Here is a 17,577-nt window from a genome sequence, read left to right as displayed (position 1 = left end):
AAATATAAATAAGGAAATACATTAAATAGGCAAATAATTAGTCTTTAATAATTAGTTATATTTTATTATATTCTGAGGCGTCTGGCCAAACACTTCTGCTTGGACAATTAAATGAATATTTGATTTATTTATTTATTTCATAAAGGGGACTTCCTCAGAACGACAAAATATTTGTTATATGATATTGAACGCTATAGGTTTTGTCCAAACCTCTGTCCGGACCTCTGCTTTTAATATTTTTTTTTAAATATTTCCCTTTATTAACTATAAAATTGATATTAAAAATTTTAATACGATATTTTTGAATATTTCAAGTTTACAACATTTTTGATATGATATTTAAATATTTTATCCACTTACCTCTTGGCAGAGGGCGTTATATAATAATAATAATATAATTTAATATATATAATAAACAAACAAAGATAATGCTCTTATTAAAGAACCGATTTAAAATGAATGGAAAATAAAATAAGCTGTACAAATCCCTGTGACTGAATGGAAAGTCAGCGGTTACTTGTTTAGATTTATATTACTTTGAATTGAATTATAATTTGTATAATTGATTTATTTTTAAAACTTATATCAAGTTGCTTGCCTAGCTTCCGAACCGACGCAATAAATAAAAAATAAATAAAATAAATAAAAATAAAGAAATGGAATAAAAGGAGGCAATTTGATTTGTGCTCGCACGGTCACACTTATCACACCGACACGTGCTGCTTGCGAAGTTTTGTTTTGCTTTTCCTTGTTTTTCATGTGAGAATTTTCCAACAGAATGGCGGAGCCGAGCAGAAAGATTAAGTTCCTGGTGGCGGACACCACAGCCTTCATCAACGCCGTGCCCCTGAACGTGAGTGTGCCTCAGATCAACTTCAGTTGCAACTCCACTAACGAATCCCCACAAATCTATTGCGCTTTTAGGAATATGCCGAGCAGGTGCTCACAGTGCCCGACGTTGTGGCCGAGGTGCGTAACAGGCGACAGATCCGACGCCTTTGCGTCCTACCCTTTGACCTGCAGGTGCGGGAGCCGCGTCCAGAGAGCGTCAAGCATTGCGTGGAGTTCGCCAAGCGGACCGGTGACTACGCCAGTCTCTCGGGCATCGATCTGAAAGTCATCTCGCTCACCTACGAGCTGGAGGCAGACACCGTGGGCACCGCCCATCTGCGCACTGAGCCCATAATGGCACAGACTATCGCCTCCAAGGAGAAACCCGCCGAGATGGTGGATGCGAGCAATAAGCGTTTGGTGGGCTGGTATATGCCCGAGGGTGAGGAAGAGTCCGATGAGGAAGAGGACGAGGAGGGAGAGGAGGAGGCTTCCGAGGAGGAAGATGAGGCTGTTGAGGAGAAAGCAGAGCAGGAGGAAGAGGAAACCCCAGCTGTGGACAACGTGAAAGCCGCCATTGAAGCCCAGTTGGCGGGCAAGGAAGCCCCGCCCAGTCAGCCACTGCAGAGCAGTCAGCCTGAGGAGGATGAGCCATCACAGGAAGAACTGGACAAGCTATTCGAGCAGCTTAAGTGCGCACCCAGCGCCGAGGAAGAGAAGGAGCTCTCGCAGTTGCTGGTATCACAGCCGCAGGCGGAAGAAGACGAAGAGCCCGAGGAAGAGGAAAAAAGTCCACAGGCAGAGGATGATGTGGGTGACGATGGCTGGATCACACACTCCAACATCAAGAAGGCCAAGAAAGCGCTGGAGGGGAAGGTGGAGACCGATGAAGTGCCACCCGTGGCCTGCATGACCACGGATTACGCCCTGCAGAACGTCCTCAAGCAGCTCAATCTCCATTTGGCCGCTCTCAACGGCCGGATTATCAAGCAGCTGCGCACATATATCCTTCGCTGCTACGCCTGCTACAAGACCACCAGCATCATGACCAAGGTCTTCTGTCCCAATTGCGGCAACAAGACACTGAAGCGTGTGGCCGTCAGCCTGGACGAGAATGGTCGCCAGGTGATACACATCAACACGCGAAGGCCGCTGACCAACAAATACAAGAACCAGAGCCTGCCGCGTTTCCAGGGTGGCAAGCATTCACGGAATCCTATTCTCTTTGAGGATCAGCCAATGCCCCGGCAAATGCCATCGCGTGTGGCCAAAACCAAGACGAACGCTCTGAATGAGGACTACACTGCCGGCTTCTCGCCTTTTGTGCTGCGCGACGTGGACTCCAAGTCGGCCATGCTGCGCTCCAAGGGCAACCTCAAGGAATGGGCCAGGAACAACAACTTTGAGGAGGATCGCAGGCGCAAGAACTACAATCGTTTGTACAAATAGATATTTTATGGGATATAACATGTAATAATATATATATATGCATAAATATATGTGAAATAAAAGAGAAAAAAAGTTAACGTATGTGGTTTTATTCCCAGTGAATCACAGTTTGACGCACAGTTCGTTGCCGGGGTAGACGGGCAGATTCAGTTCGTATTTCCGCTGCAAAGCTGGCGGCACAAATCTACCGCCCAGGTAGTGATGCTCCCCCCGGAAGTGACGGGCACAGAGCTTGGGAGCAGTTAAAGAAATGAGCAGAGCCGGCTCCAGGTCGCACTCACCCACGCGGCCCTTCTCCACGTCCCAGCCGCTGGGTATGTCCACGCTAAAAGAGAAAATATTAATTTAGTAATTCGCTTCTCTCCTCCGACTCCCTCTCCCACCTGGCTATTGGAAGCTTCGTCTGCTGCATTAACTCCACAACGGCCACAAAGTCAGCCCGAACGGGTGGCTTGAAGCTAAAACCAAACAGAGCATCCACAATGAGATCGTACTTGCCGGTGGCCTCCTCAACGCTGGGGCACTCATTAACCGCACAGATCTCCATCATTTGGCATTGGTGACTCAAGGCCTCATACAAGGGCTTCGGCGTTGGCTTTGGGTAGTAGATAACAGGTGTATAACCCATCAAGGAGAGGTGGCGGGCACAGACCAAGCCGTCTCCTCCATTATTCCCCGGACCACAACAGACGAGGACCCGCGAATGGCTCTCCGGGGGAAAGCACTTGGCCACCGCATGGGCACAGCTCAGGCCGGCCAGCTCCATTAGCTGGTCCACGCTGAATTTGTAGGTCGTGAAGAGCTCCTGGTCCACATTGATGGCCTCGCTCTGGCTCAGATACTTGACCATTTTCTTGTTGCCGGCGTAAAAGCGCTGTGTCAGCTGGTTCTGGGGAAATGCCCTTGGTTTGAGCTTGGTTCTATGTGTGGTCAAGGGCGGTAGAAGCCGGCAAAGGGCCCTCGGGGAAGCTATGCGTTGCCAGCTCACCAGGCTCATAGATTGCGGCACGAAATATTTGCTTTTTTATGCTAAAACTAGTTTTTGATACAAGATATCAATGTTTTGGCGATACAAATTTTAAAACAGCTGATAGCAGTGCTGCCATATCGCCTAGCAAATATATTTCACCATCGATAAATCGATATTTTTATTAGACTATGTGGCAACCTCGATTCATTAACGTTCGTTGGTACATTGATAGGCGTAAAAAATAAGCAATATATCATTTTGTGTTAAAAATATATAACATATTTACGCTCTTTTTTCTGGAGGGGAGAATATCTGTTATTGCATTTTACTTCATACAAGGGAATTCAGCTCCAAAAGTGAGAATCTTCTCCATTTATCTGTAAACGTGTAAAATTGTTTCATAGATATGTTAGATGTAAAATGTTAAATAACAGCTTCGTAATTTGGGGTGAGAATATCAATAAGAAACTATCGTATATTGCAATATTAATATATTTTTAACAATCATTCAACGACCTGACACCCGACAGCACTCAAGAGAGATCTCTGTTAATTAACATCCTCCCGATAGTACCACGGAGAGCAGAGAGATGTTATAAATTCTACATTTTACATGAGAATTCTACCTCATGTATAAGAGTTCTACTCCAAAAACGAGAATTCGACCCCATGTATGTACCTATAACCGTGTAAAACGGTTATCTTGACGTGTCAGTTGTCAAATGTTAAATAACAGCTGAGGAATTAAGAGTGACCAGATCGCAACATCGATATTAAGGCAAACTAAAGATCGCCATATCACCATATTTTAAAAATAAACAGTCATACCGATCGCAATTTCTAAAACGGACGTGCGCGATCTGTCGCGGTTGTTTTTTGTTTTCATTTCGGTTTTCGGTTTTATTTCGCGCACTTTGTTTTGTTTTTTTTGTTACTTGTTACCTTTTTTGTTCTGTTGGTGGCACGCATTGCAAACGGCATTGGCCACGGCCACAGCAAGAACAACAAACACACAGAAAAGAAATCGTTGCAAGTTGCGTGTCGTCACACATCGCCGCAGCGCAGACGCAACACCGCAGTGGCAGAGCAACAAAAACAACGGTAATAGCAACAGCGTTCGACAAGTTTGTGCAAGTTGCGCGCGCGCGTCGCAGGTGCTTTGTTAATACAGTCGACTTCAATTAACAAATATCAGTAGAGAAACCCGAGCTAACTGAAAGAAAACACATAAAATAAATAAAATTGAATAATTTGGCAAAAATTTGTACGAAAGTTTGCCTAATATAAATAAAATATTGAATATTAAACAAAATAATCAAATCAAAACATTGATTCAACACGATTTAAATATGTGAAAATTTGACAAAGTTGTTAATTATTTAAATTTTATCAAATTAAGCAAATCCAGCAAAATTACACAATTTATGTAAAGAAATTTTGTGACGAAATTAATTAAAACGACTGGAGATAGCATTTATGTAAAGGAAAATTTTTAAGCCACCCGCTTCGTACATATTTTTTATTACATTTTTTCTGGTTGTATCTAAGTGTCTTTCGGGTTTTATTTTGTTTATTTGTTTCAAGAATCAAATGGAGTTCGAGTTCGAAAACACAAGCAATTAATTGGAATCTCGTTTAAGCCGCCAAGCTGAGGTAAGCCATTTTTATTCATGTTTAATTATGTTGCGACACGTTCGCTGAGAACTTTCACTGGCAACGGAATCGGTAGGTGGGGAGGGGGAGAGGGGGGTCAGAAAATATGAGCCACCTTTATTTATGGATTGCAGCAATTTTTTGGATTGCATTTCATTTATTTTCAATTTGGTTCGGCTTTTTGGTTTCTTTTTATTTCGGATTTGGTTTCGGGTAGTGTGGAAATTTCCGGATTATTATTTCAACGTCGTTTACCTGTCGCCACCCGCACTGAAATTTACCACCTTTTTACAGAGAAAATTTGGTAACCTATTCAAGTATGGGAATTAATCGTTCTTTAACAACAACATTATTGCATTGTTTATTGCATCAATGCATCTTTCTGGGTTTTTGTTTTTGATGGGAATATTTTTTATAGAATGCATTTTATAATGCATTTCCTCTCCATCCCTTTTTCTATTCGCCTTCCTTCCTCTATTTCCTCCCCCTTCCTGCTTCTGCTCATGCAAATTTTTCGGGTCGTTGCAGCAGGTTTATTGTTGCTGCCATCTCCCTTCCACTCACGCTCCAATGGCCAGCAAGCGCACAGGTACGGCCAGGGAGGGTGGGGGGTAGGGTGTGAGTGTGTGTGTCTGAAGAGGGTGAGGGGTTGAACAAAAAGGACCAGGTAAAGCGATCGTTGAGAGCGAGAGACGGAGGAGAGCAGCAGCAGCGAAGCAGCTGCTCTTTACCTTTGCCTTTTGTTTGGCTCAACTTTTCTGCTTCTTCAACTCGGCTTCCTGTCGGCACAGTGGGGCGAAAGTGAGGGATTTGTATGGGAAATAGAAGAATTTTCTTGAAACGGGATGTGTTACTAAAACTATTTTTATTTTTAAATAAGAAATGTAAAAAAAATTAATACGGGGAAAAAAATTATAATACATATAGTTTTTTTCTTTCTAAATATATAAATATAAACCAAAAGGTTATTTAACCGAAATAAATACATTGATAACTAATCAAAATTGTTATATTTAGCAATATTAAATATATTTTTTTTAATTTTTAAAGGCTTCTAATTATTTTTATTTTAGTAAAACTTTTCTTACACTTAACTTATTTACCAAAGAGCAGATTAAGAAAAGTTCTAACATTTTTAATCCCTTTTTCTATTCCTATTTAGATTTTTTAACTATATATTATATATTTAAAAATTAAATTTTACTTAATTTTAATCCTAATTATTTTTTACTTTGATTAAACATTTTTCTTCTCTTAGTTCTTTATTTATTTATGTAATTCCAAGATAGATTAAGAAGTGTTCAAAGTTTTTTTACTGCTAGCTTTCTAGTAATATTTTTCAATTTCATATTTATATTCTTCATTTAAATTTTAAAACATATTTTAAGTATTTTTCAGATTTCTCTATTCTATTCTATTTTCTATTTTTATTACCCATTATTCTTACCTTATTTCTTTATTTATTTACCTTATTTAAAGATTAGATTTTTTGGAAAATTTAAAGCCAACTTCCTTTTTCGATTTTTCCTGTCATTTTTCCTAAGGTTTTCCCACCTTTGACACCGCACCCCCAGTGCCATTTTCGTGGTGCTGATTACCTGGCTCACGCTTCTTCTTCTTCTTTGGCCGCTGTGATTTGCTGGCCTCGTTATTGTTGTTTATTTTTTCTCTTATATATTTTTTTCCACTTCTTTCGCATTTGCTTTTATTGCTCAAATGTGTCTCGACAGGCGGTTTTTCTGTTTTTCTTTTTATATAATACATATATAGGCATGTCCATGCGTATGTATTTGTTAAGCATTTGTTCTGTCTGCTTTTTAGTGCACTTTGTGGGGCTTCACTTTAGTTGGCCAAGAAAAAGAACTCAAAAAAGAGAAGCTAACTAAAAAAAAGAAGAGGTAGAATTAAGCTGCAGTTGGTCTTCAACTGAACTTTTAACTTTAAACTTTATTGCCTGTCGAAAATGCATTTCAATGTGTTTGTTGCCTTGTTTTGTGATATTTTGTTTTTATTTTAGTTTTATTTTTTGTTTTCTAAGCTAATTGAAAAGCTTTTCAAGCACACTGTACAAAATTAAAGTAATAATCTTTGAATTATATAATTATTCATATTGTTTTTAACTATAATTTTCTTAGAATTGTTGTTGTTGTTACCTAAGATTAAACTTTCATATATTTCCTTAGGTTTTATATCTTAAAATACAAACTATCACATCTATTTTATAAAAGCATCCGTCAGATACTTTTTTTCGTTGTGGCAGAGGCTTATCGCCTTCACACGAGCTGGGAAAATGTAAATGAAAACTGAAAGTGGAATTGATAACAGAAAATGGGTGACAAGTTGAATGGGTTACTAAACTAAGCTCTCAAACGAAAGAGAATGTAAAGGAGTAGTAGTAGAGAGAGAGAGGGAGATATAGAGAGATAGAGAAAGAGTGACTAAACGAGTGGGAGAAGGGTATCAAAGTCGGGGTCAAAGCTTAGTCACTTCACTGTGCTGACATTCTCTTTGACCATCTCTTTCGAGGGAGTCATAAATATTTCGAACTTGTCTTTTGTATCTGCATTTTCTTTTCGCCTGGCTCAGCATTAATGAATGGGTATTTCGGAATATATAAAAATATTACCAAATATAAAAGTTTAGTTAAAGTTTGGAGTAATATATCTTTAATCCCAAGTAATATTCTCGCTCAATGTTCTCTTTAATGGGTATCACATACTAATACTCTATGGTTCCTAAACCTTTGACCTTGATTGTATATCGAAGTTGTTTTGTCATCGAGTGATTCAATCGCCTGCTCGCTTCACAATCATGATCGCTGGCGCCTATCAAAGTTTCCCCCCCTGTCATGTAATGCCATTTGTGAGCTCTTTTTCCGCAGCGTTGTGATTGCTCAGAGGCCACTGATAAGTTTCTATTTCAACAACAATAACAATTACAACAACAACGTTGGTGTAGAAATAACAGAGGAACTACACAAACGAACTGCAAGAATAATAAATGCCAGGTTTTTTTTGGGACCGAGATCGGGGGCAATCCCTATGGGATTACGTTTGGCTTATCTTTTATTGTTCCGAAAGCGCGGCTTAGCGGCAGGTAGGTGGAAGCGAGACACAACACAGAACAAGCATTTAAAGGTAGAAATACAACACCAAAATATAAAAATAAATAAAAACCAAAAACAAACAAAATGCGAAACACGAAACACGAAAACATGAAAATGTTGGCCCCCTACCGAAAAACAGTTTTTCAGCCAAAATTCAAGCCACCGGGGAGTGCTAGAGACAGTGAGTTGCAGGGGGCAGAGGGGCAGGAATTGTACTAGGCTGAAAAAAAAAAAAAATTTAACAATATAAATATAAAAAAGTAAAAACACTGCACCAATTTAATAGGGATTTCAGCAGCTAAAGAAGTTTGCATATTCTTTCTTTTGGTTAATAACAATTTATCAATTAGTGGGTATTTTTTGCTGCCACTATCCTTCGAATGTAATGAAAAACTGATACTAAAATTGAAAATCCAGGATAAATTCTGCAACTTTGCGATCTGGAGCTTGCAACAACAAATCATGTGTGTTTTTTAGGATGCACATGAAGATTGCTTATATTATATGTATTTTAAATTAAAACTGTCTACATTTTCTAGAAAAGTTTAGCAAGTAAAAAACTTAAAAAAATGATGTAAGCACACTGTCAACATTATTAAACAACGAATTTGTTACTTAATAAATTACCAAAGAAAAGTAAATACATAAATTTACTTTTTAAAAGCAACATAATAAATAGAAATAGTTTAAATACACAAAAAACACAAGATTCCCCGTCAATAAATAAAAGTTTTATCCATTTAAAACTCTTATCTATTTAATAGAATATGAAATTGAAAATATGTTGGTTACACACTTAAACTCGGCTAAGAAAATTATAAATTATGACGGAAAACAAGACCACACACAGTGTTGGCTAGAAAAAGTTTTGGGAGTTTGGGGAGATGGAAAATGTAGAAAACTAAAAGCCGGATGGATTAAATTGGGATTTATGCCCAAACGCACTCGTGGCATATGTAATGCACCCCTCTCCTTATTTTTTTAGGGACTCGCCCCAGTCGTCGCCTCGTTGTTGTTATTTCACCTGCTTCCTTGCATGCTTTTTTTTTGTCTGTTGTCGAGGGCGGGCAGATAAAAATGTTGAAACAATAACCAAGGTAATTCCCTGGAGGCATCGCCAGGATGCCAGGATATAACTGCCAGCCAGAAAGCCCAACTACGTGCCTTTTTTTCGGTGGTGTGGGGGCGTGGGAAGTGGGCTTTTAAACCCGAGATTGGGAGCATTTGCAGGTATTTTTTTGTTGTCTGTTTCGTTACGTTCTTGTTGAGCTTGGACGAGTTAGCCTAAGCAAAGTGTTGTACATTTTCTGCCATCGCCCATATGGAAATTGCATTTCCTGGGCGGGAAATGTCTCTCCTCGCCCCCACCATCGCAAGGAGAAATGGTTGCATATGCACTTTTTATGTAAGTCAGCAAATTGACTCTGCTTTCCGCACATTTTCCTGCAATGTGACTGGGCTAGATTTTTTTTGGGGGCGAGGAAAACAAGAAAAATCTCAACTCGAGTGGAGGAGGAAAAGCCTTAAAAGAAAGAATGTTGGAATGTGCTTTAAAAGATTACAGATTTATTTTAGATGCATTCTTGATAGGTTGAAACATAAGACAAAAGTTGTAGTATTTCATATATAAAAATATGATCATATTTATAACAATTTCATTAACAGAGTTGCAATTAAAATAATTAAATTGTTTAGTGGCATTTTGGCCAATTACTTTTTTGTCCAGTAATATTAATAATAAACCATAAAGCGTATACTTAAATTCCCAAAAATCCTGATCATGATTTGCGGTTCCATTAACCAAAAATTATAAATTATTATTCCCTTGGAGTGTGAAAAGCTGCGGGATAAGCAAACCCAGCCAATGCAGTGGCTTTTCCAACAGATTTTCTTTTCCTATGTGGTGTGTGTTGGGTGTGTGTTTAATATTGTATGTGTTATGAATTACTTTCGACCACTTGCAATAATGAGATGAAAAAACAATTTTGTTACTGTTGCCGCTGCCGTTGCTGTGCCACCAAATTGGAATTCCAATTAAATGGATCTGGACTTGGCCACTGCCACTGGGAGTGGGAAAATTGCATTAAAATCCCCGCTCAGCTCTCTGCGACATAATTCAATCAAACTGGAAAAATGAATTGTTTGCGGGGGGAAAAGCAAAGAAACCAGAAGCAGAAAAATCAACAACAAACAATAACGGAGACGCGACAATAATATGATATATGTGGCTGCAAATAATATGGGATATATGTATGTATGTGGCGATATATGGAGTAAATGTGTTGCATAATGCTAGGAAATCACTAATCAGGGAAGGGAACTGGCAAGTAGGAAGTCAAATGTCTTGATAATGAAGCTGATATAGGTGGGGGAGATGCCATAAGATGGCCTTGTCACCCATCCGCCCCCAAAAAGATCCCACGGCTGCTCCCAATTAACCCTATCAATTGAGTCGAAAAAAGAACATTTAAATACGATGCTCAGCCAATCATCAGATGCATTTTGTATCTCTTAAATGAACATGTTTTTTGTGCGCACTCTGCCAACGCAGCTACAACTAAATGCTACAGGTTACCTGTTACCTGATACCTGTTCCACGTGCAACATCGCGCAGCAAGGAGTGGGCTTCAAAAGGAGCTAAAAAGTGCCGTAAGCCGGAGAAGGAGAGTGCTTAAGTTGCAAGCTTTTTAGGTATTTAAATATTTAAGTAACTAAGTGGTTAGTTTATACACTTTTAGGTTATTAAATCCAGGTAAAGATTTATTAAAACAAAGCTGAAAAGTACGGAGAATATATATACTTAGTTATTACTATTATTTGATGAGGCATTACATATAGAGAACATTATTAAACATATTTCCTTTTCTGTTACTTGTATTTAATATTAATTTTTTAATATCCACTTGCTGAACAAACAAAATTTTTGTCAACATGAAAATGGTTGAAAAATACAGGATACAAGAGGACAGAAGGCGGACATGCCACGAAGCGACTCCAAACTCGCCGACATTCAACTGTAATTGAAGTTGAAACAGTTGAGCCAGTAAATTGTGTGCTATATAATAACACGACAACCAGCCACAACAACTATGGTATAAAAAAATGAGGAAATATGCAAGTGCTCAACATGCTACAGAAACGAGAGGGAGGAGGAAAACCCAGGGGAATAGGTCATGGAGGTCAGGACACAGAGAAAAAATTTCAATACATTTTAAAGCAAAACTAATATTCTTTTCATTATTTGAAACTCTCTCTTATTTTATTCCAATTAAACTTTCTTTCTCTTTAAAGTTTAATGCTATTTCCACATATGTATATTTATCAAGTTTTTCGCTATGTGCACACATGTGACATGATGTCCATTGGTTTCATATAAAAAAAAAGCACTCTCCTACGTCTCCTTTGCTGCTCTTTGGATATATGTATATATGAACATGTATAGGGAAAATTATCGGGGAAAATACTAGGGAAAGAGATATCGAATCGTCCCTTTTTGTGGAAATGTCCAACTGTCAATCTGCAGACAAGTGTAGGTCAATGCAAATTATGAGAATCGAGAGCAATGGCTACAAAAGTGAAATCCAAGACAGCTGACAGACTGACAGCCAAGAGATTCGAATCGAATCCGGATACTGGGGGGTGACAAACACGACACATTTTGCCAGAGAGGTCACCACTTGAGGGGGGGGATGAGACCCAAAAATAATAAATTAAATGTCAAACGGATATCGGGCTATCGACCAAACGGATATTTGTTGCCAATATAAAACGAATAAAAAAGGTGAAAAGTTGTGGAAAATGTTGTACACAAATGTCTCTTTTAATGTTGTTTATTTGTTTATTTTATTTGTATATTTCAATAACATTTTAACTACTTTTAATGATAACAAATTTAGGCAACTTTAAGCTGTCTGCTAGTTAACCTTCAGCAAAGAGTAACTACTATCTTTTGGGCCATTTTGAGCTGACAAAGAAGCCAAAAAATAAGAGACACAAGCTGGCGGAGATTTACTGCCCAGGCAGTGACCCAAGTTGACACAAATCTTCCATTTGGAAATTGCCCAACCCTCCGCCTCCACCTCCTTCTCGTTGTTATTTATTTAATTTAACATTTTTCAATGTTGCAATTGTTTGTCGTCTGGTTTGGAGATTTGACAATGCAAACGAAGCGATAAGCGTACAAAAAAAAGACAAAAAATACAGAAAAATGTCAGAGAGAAGCGAAACCCACAAACCGAAACCGAAAACTGAACCCACAAAGTGAACTAGAGCACCGAGAAGTGTGTGTGTGTGTGTGTGTATGTGTATTTGGTTCAATTCCATTTATCATTTACGCATGATAAGCCCGATAAGCGTTTGTACCTTCGCCAGTTTTCCCCCTCTTTCCCGTTTTCCCGCACAATAAGCTGGCGGCAAAACTCTTGCCAATGTATCTGAAACTGTATCTGTATCTGCATCTGAATCTGTATCTGAATCTGCTTATTGTCATCTAAGAGAATTCGTAATGCGGCAAGCCCCTGGACCTCAACGGGAAATATCGTATTTGTTTTGCGAAAAAGTTCTTTGCCACAGGGAAAAGTTTCCTCCAATTCGTATGTTTCTTTTGGGTTTTCTTTTGTTTTTTGTTTGTTTATGTTTTTGCGTTTGATAAGTTTTTTCTCACTTATTCCCTTACTCACTTACTTGAACTTTAGTTACTGCAAGATATATATCTTTTAACTAAGCTTAGTTTGATTGATTATAGTATTAAGTAAAATGAAGTCAACTTAAATATATTGCTTTTGTTTATAGATCTATGACTTAATTGTTTATCGTTTTTATTTAAGATATATATAAAAAGTATATTTACAAATTTATGTTTATACATTTAAGATATATTTAAAAAAGCCTCCAATATCATTAAATATATCATATTTATCGCAAATAATCTGACAACTCTAGATTTATCGATAACATCTATCGCGTATTTTATCAAAAAGTTCTAAATGTAATTAATTTAATATTTTTTATTTAAATACTTTAATGAAATATGAAATATATTTTCTTCATTATATCTTTAGCATTTAATTTGTCGTATCTTTAAAAATAAATCGATTATTTTTCTATTTTTGGCACGAGCTGTGTCACATTTCGTTATCAATTATATAATTTATTTCATGTCCTGTTGATTCCACTCGTAATCCACAACAACAATTGCAAAAAATGTTCATTGATAAAGCAACTCAATAATAATAATAATAAAAAAGCATTTTCGATAACGATCGGTAGCTTAAGTGATTGATTACTTGATCACTTGGCACGCTTGTAATCGTTAATCCTATCGTTGAATTTTACAAGTGATTAATAAATAATTGCTTGTCAAAGCATTGTAAATATTTAAATATTTTTCCCCGATTTTCACTCAATTTCCGCTGGAATTCGATGACGCTGGATTTTCCCTATACTTTTTTTTTTGGATTTGAGTATTTTTTTGAGTATTTTTTTTTTTAACTGCCCATTTTAGATGGAGGAGTTCCTGCTGCATTGAACCAAACGAAATCACCTTAATTTTGTGGGTTAGCTTTCGGTTTGGCTTCGTTCGAGATGCGTTTTGTGGGGGAGTTCACTTTCGTTAACCCATCCAAGCCCCACTGAAACTTGCCCGCTTAACCTCTATACGAACCTCGGGGTGTACAAAGAGAGATTACATTTCGGAGCCCTTTGCTTGTGCTTGTTATTGTTGTTTTGTGGGCTCTGCCTGTCTCGCTTCAGGTGTTTATTTTGCAATGCACACGTAGATGTATGTGTAGAGAGCATACTGCTTTTATTATTGTTTTTTATTTTGTTGTTTTTGTTGCTGCTCGATCGTTGCTCGTTACGCTTCAGTTTGGAAAATCACGCTTTATTGCATTTCAAACCCGATTTGCTATGGCCCATGACCGGGGTTACCGGGTAAAGGGGTGGGGACTTGGTGGGGCGACGGGGGGGACTTTGAAAAAATTCCCACACCGCTCACAACAAGAAAATAATAATAATAATAATAGAAAACTATATACAATAATAATACCAATTGTTTTCTCAGTTTTTTTTCATATCATTATCGGTTAAATTTAATTAATCTTAATTATAACAATTTGAAATCTACCTTGAGATGGGTTTTAGATATAAAAAAAACGTATAAAAATTCAAGGAAACTAAATTATATTTTAGATTTAAAATTAAGCCAGGTTTTCTATTTTAAATATCTTAATGAAACAAGAATATAATCCATTCTTCAAATTACAAAACACTAAACAATTTTAATTCAATAAAGTTATATTTAAATTTTGTATTTTGGTTTTAATATAATACTTAATTATCTTATCTGAATACTTATTTATATTTAAAATGTATTGAAATATATTATAATCATTTTTAATAATTTATTTTGTTGTGAAATGTAGAAAATGTCTTTTGTTTTTACCGTTTCTCTCGGTGTAATTTTAAAGCCTCTGCTTCGATGATTTTCATGCATCTTTTTCATGCCCTTTTTCTTCACCATAAAAAACAACTTCCAGCTGAGTTCGCTAAAAAAAAGAAAACAAATAATTATAAAAAATAAAGTAAAATCAATTTGCTCGACAAATGCGTAAAAATCATCAACTTTCCATAATTACTTTAATAGCCAACAACTCGAACTTGGCCGTCTGTTTTTTCGTGTCTATGCTCTCTTTTTTTTTTGTTTTGTTTATTAGTTTTTTTTTTTCATCTGTTTTTCTGTAATTATTTTTTTGTATTATTTGTTGTTAAACAATTAAAAGACCATTTGGCCATGGGCGGGGGTATCTCCTCTGTCGTCAACGTGACTCACTAGAAAGGGCAGAAAACTGAAGCTAAAAATAATTATAAGAAATTCAGCAAAAATGACTAAACGATGAAGTTTCTGCCGGCTCCTCGTGCTCTATCTTCTCCTTCTGCCCTCCATTTGCTCCTCCTCCTCCTCCTCTTCGTACTTCTTTTACTTATTTTCGTGCCTTTTGTCTTTGTTTTGGGTGCTCTTGTGTGTGTGTTGAGGGGTTCATGAACCTGTCGAGTGTTTATCAATTATTATTAAGGCAGATTTGTTGTTGCCTTGTTTTGTGTCGGCGAGATTTATTTACTTGGTCCACAGTGAAGCCTAGTTTTAAAGGATAAGTGTTACAAAAACAAATTACAAATAAAATACTTATTGTAATTAAAGTTAAATGTATTAAAATATATATAAAATGAGTTTTTAAAGAGACTAATCATGCATGAATTCATTTAATATGATAAATGTATCCTTCCAATAATCAACTTTGATATATTACCTACCTAAAACTAAACAAAATTTAACGTTTTACAGATTTTCTTATATAAATTCCAATAGGTAATGTATCATAGCATACTTTTAGTCACGATTTCAATTGATTTTAAATCCAAATCTGTACAAAACTTCCCCACTTTCTTGTAAACAAAAACTCTCCCTCTTTCCCCTCAAGAAACTAAACTTTTTATGGCAACGAATGAAATTCCTATTAAAGGGAAAAACAGAGCCAGAAAATAGATGGGGCAAGAGAAATTCAAGAAACAAAAAGGGGTGAATGGAAAAATTGGAAAAAGGGGAGCAGGAGTAAGGGAGCAAAAATCCAAACACAAACTCGATTTGCGCACCAAATTGACTGTAAAATGTGCAATCTGCAAGTTAATAATCGCCACACGAATGGGCCTGCACACAGCAAAAAAAACATACTGCACAAAAAAATTGCAATAAAAACTGCAACAACAATCGGACGAAAGCCAACAAAAACAGGCCAATTAAAGCCATAATTGTTGTGTACGTATACGTAATATTTCAAAAAATTCAACAAAAAAAAGAAGGGGGAGAGAAAACATAACTAAACAAGCCGAAACATAAGCAACAATATCAGCAACATGTACGACAGCAGCAAAAACAACAACAATTGCAGCAAAAGTGCATCAGTCAAGCGGCAAAAAAAAATAAACACTTGAAAATACTTTTTCCAAGCCAAAGACTTTTGCCAAACAAACTGACTTTTGGGAATGTAGCCTCCCCAGTACAGTGCGTTGCATTAAAGTAGTTCGAGTTTTAGAGGATCTAATTGTGCAAGTTTTATCGATAATACTATAACCCATAACCTTAACTCTTTTCTTACAAAGATTTATTTAGTTGTAGAAACTTTATAGACCAATTTTTGGGTTTAACTTTGAGGTCATCATACAAATTTGTGATATGTACAAAAAATACATATTTAATTGGATAAAATTAAACATTACACATTATTAAAATTAAACATAAATAGATGTAACAAACAGATGATTAACATTACCAGACGAGATGATTTATCAGTATTTCCATATAAAAATAGATTTAGATAAACGAAACTATAAAACTAGGGGTACTTAATATTTGGTATCAACATTCGTACAGGTTTCTAGTAATATTTTAATTTTTGTTGAAATTCGATTGGAATTATAGTTACATATATGCAGTTTTATTTAAAAATAAGTTGGAATGTTATACACAAATACTATACAAACCTAAGATACAAAGCATTCAACAACAATTTAACAACGAGTCAACAGCAACTCAACAACAGCCTATCAATAACTCAACAACAAACTTTACAAATGATCGGTACTTTATTTTATATGTATAGCGAAAATTAATACCATATTTTCATAGAGTTGTTATTTATTGTATATACTTATGTATATTTTTATTGTTACCAAGTTTAATTGGTCTATATTTATGACTCACACTTTACATTTGGCAAAACGAATCTGAAGTGGCGGCTGTTGAAAAAAAACAAGAGTCCAAAAAAAGGGGCTCAATTACAACAAGAAACAAAAAAAAAAAAATATGAAAAATAATATTTTTTTGCATTGTTGCTAGGAGAAAAATAAGAAAATAAAATTAGCCAAAGATCACAATGATCAGCAGCTATAATTTCAGAAAGTGAAATTAATTTAATTGAAATTTAATTAAAAGTTCAAGTTCAACTAAATATATCCAAATAAATCATTTAATTTCTCTTTAATTTTTGTACACCAAAGTATGTTATTTAATACCATTGAAATGTAATTGTATTGGTCTTATTTATTGATCTCTTAAATGATTATTAAGTGCTAAAAAACTATCTCCTTGAGGATTTGTTTTTTTTTTGTAGTTTAACATCTTTGTGTGTGTGGAGCGTTAATCCTCGAAAGATTCAGTAGTTTTTCTTGATTCCTTTCCTTTCCAATCTCCTTCTCCTTCCACCTCCCCCCTCCTCCTTTATTGGGGCGTAGGCAATTACCGTTGATTAATGCTCAAAAGAAAGAGAAGGGAGAGAAGCATAGTGGAAAGTAGAAAGGGAGGAGCATAGCAGCAGAGACTCTAAAGAAAGTAACGCTTGTAATTATTTCTCCATTGATTGGGGTCTCTGGGTTTGTTTTTTTTTTTTTTTGCTTCTTTTGCACTCCCAATTCCTTTGGTTTTCCAGGGTTTTTCAGGTTTTTTTTTTCTTTGGTGGGGGGGGGGGAACTTCTTTTTTATTGTCGTTGGCCAATCTTTGGTAGTTAAGCCTCT

At 36.4% G+C, this 17,577-nt stretch overlaps 3 protein-coding genes across 6 annotated transcripts in view; 2 read left to right on the top strand and 1 right to left on the bottom strand.

Moving 5' to 3' along the window:
• Positions 1-669: 669 nt before the first annotated feature.
• Positions 670-2,357, top strand: LOC110182216 (RNA-binding protein NOB1). The gene is made up of 2 exons (XM_020950242.2): positions 670-853; positions 925-2,357. Exons 1-2 carry the CDS (start codon positions 779-781, stop codon positions 2,278-2,280), a joined length of 1,431 nt encoding a protein of 476 aa, XP_020805901.2. The 5' UTR covers positions 670-778; the 3' UTR covers positions 2,281-2,357.
• Naxe (NAD(P)HX epimerase) lies at positions 2,354-3,440 on the bottom strand. The gene is made up of 2 exons (XM_020950243.2): positions 2,664-3,440; positions 2,354-2,605 (listed from the first exon to the last, which is right to left on the bottom strand). The coding sequence occupies exons 1-2, from the start codon at positions 3,275-3,277 to the stop codon at positions 2,383-2,385; spliced, it is 837 nt and encodes a 278-aa protein (XP_020805902.2). The 5' UTR covers positions 3,278-3,440; the 3' UTR covers positions 2,354-2,382.
• Positions 3,441-4,055: 615 nt separating this feature from the next.
• RhoU (ras homolog family member U) overlaps positions 4,056-17,577 on the top strand; it is a 63,376-nt gene continuing 49,854 nt past the window's right edge. The window contains exons 1-2 of one of the 4 annotated variants that reach the window (XM_086838181.1): positions 4,056-4,351; positions 4,835-4,903. The gene's annotated coding sequence lies outside the window, so the exon portion shown is untranslated. Of the gene's footprint in view, positions 4,352-4,520; positions 4,904-17,577 lie in introns of those variants that run through there. The other 3 variants (XM_086838183.1, XM_086838182.1, XM_020950244.2) reach the window with 3 other exon arrangements.

Source organism: Drosophila serrata, unplaced genomic scaffold (genome assembly GCF_035046125.1).
Source record: "Drosophila serrata isolate PLE 108 unplaced genomic scaffold, ASM3504612v1 contig_347, whole genome shotgun sequence".
NCBI lineage: Eukaryota > Metazoa > Arthropoda > Insecta > Diptera > Drosophilidae > Drosophila > Drosophila serrata.
Note: the sequence above shows the minus strand (reverse complement) of the source record. Positions and strands in the feature narration are given on the sequence as shown.